Source organism: Chiloscyllium plagiosum, chromosome 25 (assembly GCF_004010195.1).
Source record: "Chiloscyllium plagiosum isolate BGI_BamShark_2017 chromosome 25, ASM401019v2, whole genome shotgun sequence".
Lineage (NCBI taxonomy): Eukaryota > Metazoa > Chordata > Chondrichthyes > Orectolobiformes > Hemiscylliidae > Chiloscyllium > Chiloscyllium plagiosum.
This window is the reverse complement of record NC_057734.1, coordinates 45,791,579-45,800,719: the sequence shown is the minus strand read 5'-3', so window position 1 is coordinate 45,800,719 and position 9,141 is coordinate 45,791,579. Positions and strand designations below refer to the sequence as shown.

Below are 9,141 nucleotides of genomic sequence, written 5' to 3'. Positions count from 1 at the left end.
ATGTTTAACCTGAAGTCATGAGACTTTGTGGGGTCTGGAGTAAATGTTAACGTTGCCCAGGGCATCTCTTTCCTGAAAGTATACACTGTGCTGCTACCTCTGTTGGGTCTGTCCTGCCAGTGGGACAGAACATATGGTGGTGCCTGAGATATTGTCTATAAGGTGTGATTCTGAGAGTATGACTATATCAGGCTGTTGCTTGACTAATCTGTAAGATAACTCCAAGTTTGACACTAGCCCCCAGATGTTAGCGAGGATGACTTTGCAGGGTTGACAGGGCTGTTTCTGCCGTTACCGTTTCTGGTGCCAATGTCGATTCCAGGTGGTCTATCTGGTTTCATTTTTTATTGAGAATTTGTAACAATTGATACAACTGAATGCCTTGCTTGGCTAGACCAGGGGAGGATTCCTTTTCTTCAAGTTCCTAATGTTTGTCACTCTCCAAAGTTATGACAATCTCTTTCCTCACATTTAGCCTTGGCAATAATTCATTCTCAGTGAGTCTAACTGTAACAATGATTTTTTAAAAAAATTTCCTTCACACATTGCTGACATTAGCCATTCCTAATTGTTCTTTACAAAACGGTGAGATGTGCCTTTTCGAATCACTTCATTATGTGGTGATAGCACCCCCATTGAGCTATCAGGGAGGGAATTCCAGAATTGTAACCCAGTGACAGATGAAACTGATATATATTCAAGTCAAATGCATGGATAACTTGGAGGTGATCTTAGAAATTGGGGTTTTCATCCGCATACTGTCTTTGAACATCTAAGTGGTAGAGGTTGTAATTTGGATGCTACTGTGCACTTTATACATGATGTACACTGCAATCCTGATGTGCTAGAATTGAAGCAAACCTGTGTTGTATGGGGTGCCACTGAGTGGGCTGTGATGTCCTGGACCGTGCTGAGGTTCCTGACCACTGCTGGAGCAGCATACATTCAAGCAAGTGGATTACACTCCCGATTTATTCTTTGCAGATGATGGAAATGCTATGGGGGGGGGGGGGGTCAAGAGAGCAATCTTCACAGACTGCACAGCCTCTGACCTGCTCTTGTAGGCACCACAGTATTTATGTGCCTGGTACTATTAAGTTTCAGATTGATAATAACCCCAAGTGGTGCCAGGGTGGAAGTGAAAGTGGTTAGTGGTGGCAGAAGCGATGATCCAGTGATGGCAATGCTGTTTAACATCAAAGTATTTGCCAAAACCTGGAACATCCTTTGCTGCATGCAATACACTCAGTAACATTTGATATTGCACATAATGACATAAATTAGCTGAGAGCTGGATGTAAATGTAACTAATTAGCAAGGAGGGAGACTAAAGCTGAAACTACAGTACTGTGAGAAAAATCTAAGAATCTACAATAATAATGAAGTTATGTTATAATAGGATACATAAAATAATGGTCAGATTAGGGGGAGTCAGTATGGATTTATGAAACGGAAAACAAACCTACCTCAGTTTTGTTTCTAAGAGGAAGCAACTAGCAGAATAGGGAAGGGCGTACTGGTGGGTGTGATATAGTTAGCTTTTCTAAAGGCTTTCAATAAGGTTCCATATGAGAGGTTAGTAAACATAATTAGAACACATGGAACTGGGGAGTGGAATACAGACATAGGGCTTGAGGCGGGTAGATCAGCAGAAAGGTTGTCTCCCTTGGCTGCAGAAGTAGGGTGTGTGCACCTTTCTAGAATCAGGGGACACATTACAGAATAAGGGCAGGTCATTTAGGACTGAGAAGAAAAGGAATCTCTTCACTTAGGGGGCAGTAAATCTTTGAAATTCTTTGCCCAGAGGGTGGTGGAGATTCAGCCATTGAGTATGTTCAGGACAGAAGCTACATTTTAAAAATATCAAGGGATCGAAGGCATGTAGAGCAATGGCATTGTAGTAGATGATCAACCACAATTTCATTGAATGGTAGAGCAGGTGTGAAATGCCAAACAAAGAACACTTGCTCCTACTAATAGTTTTTGATAGTGGTGACCTGAGTAGATCGAGACAGACTGTCAATGTTGGCACTTCTGGTTGAAGACTGTTTGAAATACTTTTGCATTCAGAAGTTGTGGCCTGTCATTAAAGCCGGAGATGCTAGTGGAGCTGTCTCCTCCTGTTAGTTGTTTAATTGTCAGCTTTTGTCATTGTGACAAAATTATTTGCCTTTAGTAAGCTGCTTTTGCTATTTAACATCCATGTGTTTAATGATGCAGCTTCACAGGTTGGCCTTTACTTTTTCCTTAGGTATGGCTGGTGCTACTTCTTGCATGCTCTTCCGTGCTCTTCACTGAAGCAGGTTAGCCCCCTGGCTTGATGGCAATAGTAGAGTGAGGAAAATGCCAACCATGAAGTAACAGACACAGTGAATGCAAATCTTCTGATGTCCCTCAGTGCCTCATCCAGGCCTGGTTTTCAGCTGCTAGATTTGTTCTGAATTGCTCCTCTTTAGCAAGATGGTAGTGCCACAAAATATGATGGAGGGTGGCTTCTGACAAGACTTCACCTCCACAAGAACTGTGCAATCGCTGTTCCTACAGTTACTGTCATGGACAGGTGGAGCTGGACCAGATAATCTAGTGACAACAAAATCACATTGTCCCCTTGTGTGGCTCTCTTATTTTGGACTCAATTTCGTAGTGACCATCTCTGAATTCCATAGACCCAAATCTCATCTTAAATATCAATTCTGTCATTCGCGGATATACTTTTGATTTACCTATTCATAAGACTGTGACATATTTATAGTCTTTATCATTTCCTCACTTACTTTGATATCCAGACCTCCCTGTGAGAACTCCATTTTAATCCCTTGCTCAGGCTGAATGCAATACTTAATCTTTAGTTGTCTCCCCAACACACTAACATCACTCAGCATTTGCACTTGGCTCAGTGAACTATTTCACAATATTTTATAACATTACAGACTTAATATAAATTCCTTTGTTTTTTGCTGATAAACTAAAGGTTTGCTTTGGTTTACTCACACAGATTATAGCACAATTCAGTTCCCTGACCATCACACCAGCTGAATGAAAATAACACTATTTGTATTTCTCCTGCACAGCAGAGTCTACTGTATATGCACAAGTTATTTCCACTGACTAGGCTTTTTATGGATGTTAGTACTTGTGCCCAGTGGTGAACAGAATTCAATGAGGTCACATTGGCTTTCAACAACTTGACTGTACAAGTAATCATTTGCTTGTCTATATAATAGTGGCAAAGTTCTTCATTGCCTGTGAAGTGCTTTGGGGCAATTAAGTGATGTGATAAGACACTATATAAATACTAGTTCTTTCTATCTTTAGAAATGCCTCTATTTAAAGGCCAGTATGTGACGGGTAAGCTCTCGGACTTGTCTAATTTAAGGTCAACCAGAAATAGAAGTTTCCTGGTTTAATTCCAAATCACACAAACTGTTGAGAATTCCCTTTGCTGCTAGAAGCATAAATGAACTTGAGCTGGAGGCTCCTACAACAGTTCGAATAGGTGAATTAGTTCCCTCGATTTATCCTCAACATCCTCACACTGGTTAGAATCTGAAGGCGATTTAAATTATTTAGTTATGCTTGGGAATATTATCTAACAATGATCATTAAAATGCAAAGACTGCGCAAGGATCAACATTTCTTCTTACCGCTGACAACAACATCAACAAACCTCTACTCTGGGTGATATACAAGACTATTAACATCCTTATGAATAAATGGTTGCACCAAATTTATTTGGAACAGATTTATAACAGAGCTGGCTCATTAAAATAAATAAATTGGAAATTTAAATCATGCTTAAATCTTGGCAGATTGGGCCATTAAAGTTAAGGCTCGGTTTATTTAAATGATTACAGGGAAAGAATTATTGATCCAAAACAAATGCTGATGTGAAAGCACTTCTAAGCTACACAGTGGTGCAGTGGCTCAGTGGTTAGCACTGCTGCCTTGCAGCTTAAGGGATTCATTCAGGTTTGATTCCAACCTTGGGTGACTGTGTGGAGTTTGCACATTCTCCCTGTGTCTATGTGGGTTTTCTTGGGTGCTCAAGTTTCCTCCCACAGTCCAACGATGTACAGGCTAGATGAATTATCCATATGATAGTGCAGGGATAGGGCCAATACCCGCAGTTAAAAAGTAATAAAAACTACTGGATAGCCTGAGAATGTGGGAGATGGTATATAAATGCAGTTTTCTTCTTTCTAATCAGGCACTATGATATTTAATTTTTATCTTTTATCTTTAAGCAAGCCCCAACACCAAACCAATATCTAATGTAGTCAACTGGGCATTATCAGCACGTCCTTCAGAAAAGTTCATTTAATCTGATAATTTTACTACCTTCAGGGACCAAGCCAAAATGAAGAATGGTATTACACTTGAATAACAGAAGTAAGTTGTGGTCAGAGCCAGTTGTCAGTAGAGCCTGGATACCCAGCATTAGGGAGCTCAACAGTTTCAGAATACAGGCTGCAGGCTTCAACCCAAGTTGGGACTTGAGTACTTTTAATCAAAATAGGCAGAAATCAGATACAATTATGTTGTTAGTTGCAGGCACAGTAACAGAGCAAAGTACATGATGGATACATTCTGTGATTCTGCTGAGGCTACCTATGTGTACTCAAAACAGAGGTACATGGTGCTGCAGTCCCTGCAGCTGACAAAGATTTGAAATTGCCAAGTTCTCGTTATTGTCCACAACAGACAGGGTGCTGGTGTTATCAATCTTTGGTGTCAATGCTGGATTCCCACTCTCTTACCAATAGTGCCACACTGGCAGTGCTTCTCTTCTATAAAGTGATCCCCTCAAACCCGTATCAGCTAACTTCTAACATGTGGTTTGCTTCACCTCCCTTTCACCTCTCCAGTGCAACATGGCTGTCCCAAGTTTAAAAGGCAGTGTTATTTAGCCCAATGAGCTTACATCCTTTCCGACAATAGGATAAAAGTGAAAGATCAGAAACGAGATGAACCGCCAAAAACCTAAAATTTGGAAATGAGCAACTGGCCAAGAATCTTTTGATAACACCTTCCAAACCAATCTTTATCACTCAGATGGACAAAGGCAGGAGATACATCAGAACACCAACATGGGAAAGTTACTTACCAAATCACATATCATTCTGATTCGGAACCATATCGCTGTCCTTCACTGTTGTTGCATCAGAAACCTGGAATGGGCAGCAATGGCCCAAGAAGGCAGCTCACCACCACCTTCTCAAGGGCAATTAATAACAGCAATGAATGTTGATCTTACTAGCAGCAATTATGTCCCAAATATGAATAGTAAGAGACTCCCTCTGATTTATATTATGGAATATCTGCTTATACTAAGGAAAACATCAGGATGAGAGCTCAGCAATCGAAATTCTGCTCCATAAATGACTACTTTGACAATGTGCAAAACAGAATTCCAATCAATTAATCCTCTAAATAGATTATTATTCGCATTTTATGATGTGTGATCATTATAACATTACTTTCCAATGTAAATTTATTTAATTATTTCTTTTCTGTTCATTTATGGTGGGAATACAATTTTAGTACGTTATCCAGATCTTGTGATCCAGGTCAGGCATAGCTAGTGACTGATCTATCAACCTAGTGCTACCTATTGCTAGTTTTGTGTCATGGATTGTTGTTCATTACATTCCAGATTCAGGAGGAGGTTTTTTTTTTAAGGCGTCTATGACAGTGGGTTTCTGTCATGTGCATATATTTTAATACTTTTGCACATGAATACTTTCAAATCTTAAGTTACTGCTAACTGCTTTTTCATATTGTAGGGAACCTTTATGATTGCATTATTTGCAAAGAGGCAAGTTCAAGAAGCAGCTCATGACTGTCTACCTGGCTTGGGATCGAGTCCAGTCAATCTGCTTGGCTTGACAGCTTGGTCTGTACAGACAACAGGTGAAAATCTAATATTGAAGCCTATTGCAAATAGCAGCTATATATGTGCAAATTCTCAGAAGGGCTATCTACGTAATGCATTTATCAGAAATGCTACCAGCTGTATGCTTATATACACTAAAGCTTGTCCATCTCCAAGTTTGTATTGCATTATAACATTAATGTCTTTGGTAAAAATTGTTAATTAGATGAATTAACCTTTTATTAAGTGATCCAGCATGATATCCCATGAATATTCTCAATTGTTAACAGCTAGTGTATGAGTAAAACTGAAGGATAAAGAATCTGTGATTGGACAAACTGCTCAGCTTCCTCCCGAAGCCTCTATCCCTTCAACCACTATGTAATGCCAATGCCTAACAAATTTGGCATATCTATGACATTAGGAAGCTGTTGAGTTCATTGGGCACAGCCAAGGATACTGACAATATTCTGGTTGTAATGCTGAATACCCTGTTTACCAGCCAAGCTATTTCAGTGCCTAGATGACACTGGCAGTTATCTGATGATTTGCAGGATTGCCTGGGCATGTCCTTATTCAATAAATAACAGGTAATAATTATTCTGCTATTAGTCGCCTCTCAAGAGAGTTAGGATTAATTCTTAAAAGCACCATCAAGTGACACCAATAACCAGCTCACTGAATCCAGTCACCAGATGGATCCAGACATGAAAGTAAACATTATTTGGCAGGAGAGGTAGGAGTAGCTGTCCTTAATGTCAAGTTAGCAATTCAGTAAATGTGGTACTAAGGATCTTAAAAGAAGCTGAGGTCCATGGGAGTCAGAATGAAAGCATCCACCTTTTCAGTATAGCTGTATTATGATCAACAGAATTCACATTTGCTCACCCAGGTATCTTTGACAGCAGTTCTTTCCTGTTACTTCAGCTGTTAAAGAGCGGCAATATTGGGGAAACAGCACCACACTCCTCTCACCTCTTCAAGACACAACATTCTGACATTAACAAACAGATGCATCTCTTCACTGTCACTGGTTTAATGTGCAGGAATACCCTGCCTAACAGCACTGCAAAAACATTTCAGGAATGCAATGTTTTGAATCAGTCCTCCCACTACCTATCGGTGACTAGGATGGGCAATGTGGCATTTAGTAAACTTTAAACTTATTCCTCAGTTTTTAATCCAAACCAAAGGCAATGGATTTACTGTTCTGAAGGAATTTGCAAGTTTCTCGGTTAGAGACTGAAATGCTAGTTAACTGGAGCTGTATTTTAATACAATGATAACAATTAGACAAGATGCATCAAAAATAAATATACAAATCACTGTGACCACTTGTACATGAAAATTTGGGGATGATTCAGATTTGAGTCCTTTCCCAAGCAATCTAATGTTATTGCTAACTCCAATTCCATGTTTGCAGAAAATAAGCCTTCTGATTAACAAGCATACAATGTCCTCTGTTCTCAGTAGGAAATGAGGGGGAAAAGAAATATTAGTTCATCTTATATCTAGGTCCCACCTCATAAGTATTTTCAATCTTACCCAACTGGGTACTTCTGCGTCAAATTCAACATCACTGTTGGGGCCTGTTGAAGCAGCAGAACAGCCGGGTCTCCACTCAAATTAATTCAAGTGAGCCATTTCCTGCCTCAACACATTGTAGATTAGACCATTTTGATGACTAAAGTCCTTTTATTGTAGCCACAGTACTCACGTTGAGCTTTGTTTAGTCCTTAGCAAAGCGGCAGAAGTTACTGGAGCAGGAAGAGCACTCTGTAATGTTTCAATCATTTTATGAAAGTAAAATGAGCTTTATTTGAGTCGTCCGGTCAGAGGCAGTGCCAGAGTTACTCACTGCAATGGAAACAAACACATGTCCTTTTACATCTGCTTAGCTTCCATATGAGAAAGTCTGAACTCAACAGGATCGCACCACCAAACAGCAGGATGAATCATCTCAGCTAAGAAACATGTTAGTTTAATTGGAGCAACATGAAGAAAATTTATGTTTTTTTAATAAAAAGAGAAATGATAACTAGTCATAGCATCGGCAGATTGCAACAATATGCAGATCCTGGTCCATCATCAAGGAAACAAATGCAACACTCTCATATACACTAAAAATGGAAACTTTAACATTATACTTCACTACCTCACTACATTTACTTATTGCAGAAAGAGAACTTTACATTGAATATCAGTCACTTCTTTGGAAACCTTTGATCTTATAGGTCTTTTGAATGTGAAAGAAATCTTGTCGAGTTGAGTGCCAACACTGCTGTCTGCTGCTGGTCTCTTCATTTGCAGATTGCTTCAGTTCTACCATGAGCTGAAGTTACCAAAACCAGTAATCCCTTTAATCTTTTTGCTGCTGCTGCTGGTGGACGGGCTACTATCTTGATCCACTGCCACTCGTTTTCTAGTTTAGACAAAAAAAAGGCAAGAAAATCGTGATGGGCCAATTGAAAATGAGATTACAGTGTAAACCAGAGTAGTGCAACAAAACTTACATTCTTTGATTTAAAATGTCATTCTTGTTTTCAAATTCATGCACAGTCTCATTCAACCCTGTCTCTGTAACCTCCTCCATTTGTGGCTTTGTATTGTCATGCCCTTGTGGCCAATAGTGTAGTGGAAACCAAGCTCCAATATTTCACAAATCAACATGAGTACAAATTACTGTCATACAGCACAGAAACACGCACTTTCATCTCGAAGATGATAAATCCCTGTCTGTCACTACTAACCGAGATAAAAAAGAACCCAGAACAGGTTTCAGCAAAGAAAAACAAAATTACAAAACAAACTTTATGTATTGTACAAATTTATCCTCTAATATGTGACAAAAATTTAATTTATGACAAATATGCAAACTTCAACTGAATTGTCTTTAAATTCAAACACACACATGATGGACAGACAGTTGAGAGTCTTTTTAGGAGTAGTGCGGGTGGAAAATATGGACAGAAAAGTTTGTGGATCAAAGTCCAAGCCGAAAGGAGTGGAATGAGCTGACTTTTCAGGTGCCAGCCTTCATTTTGGTGATGATATCTTGTTGCTATCAACTGTGACAAGTCACAATTTAGTAGCTGGTCAGTTGTACCTAGGTCTTGCTTAGATTAGAAATTTTCTTTCCCTTTGCAAAGTCTTTCAGCATTTTTCTTTGGCACTTAAAGAGAAAGAGAGGAAAAGTGCAATTTTGATTGCTGTAGGCTTTTTACAAGTGTGTGTTTCAACTGATATATTTCCTCCCAATTCAGAACGAA

General features: G+C 39.3%; 1 protein-coding gene across 1 annotated transcript in view; it reads right to left on the bottom strand.

Annotated features, from left to right (window-relative positions):
- Window positions 1–4,470: 4,470 nt before the first annotated feature.
- The window catches only part of ppil2 (peptidylprolyl isomerase (cyclophilin)-like 2), a 363,209-nt gene continuing 358,538 nt past the window's right edge, over window positions 4,471–9,141 (bottom strand). The window contains exon 20 of the mRNA XM_043716075.1: window positions 4,471–8,294. Coding sequence (XP_043572010.1) covers window positions 8,195–8,294 — 100 coding nt within the window. The 3' untranslated portion in view covers window positions 4,471–8,194. The remainder of the gene's footprint in view (window positions 8,295–9,141) is intronic.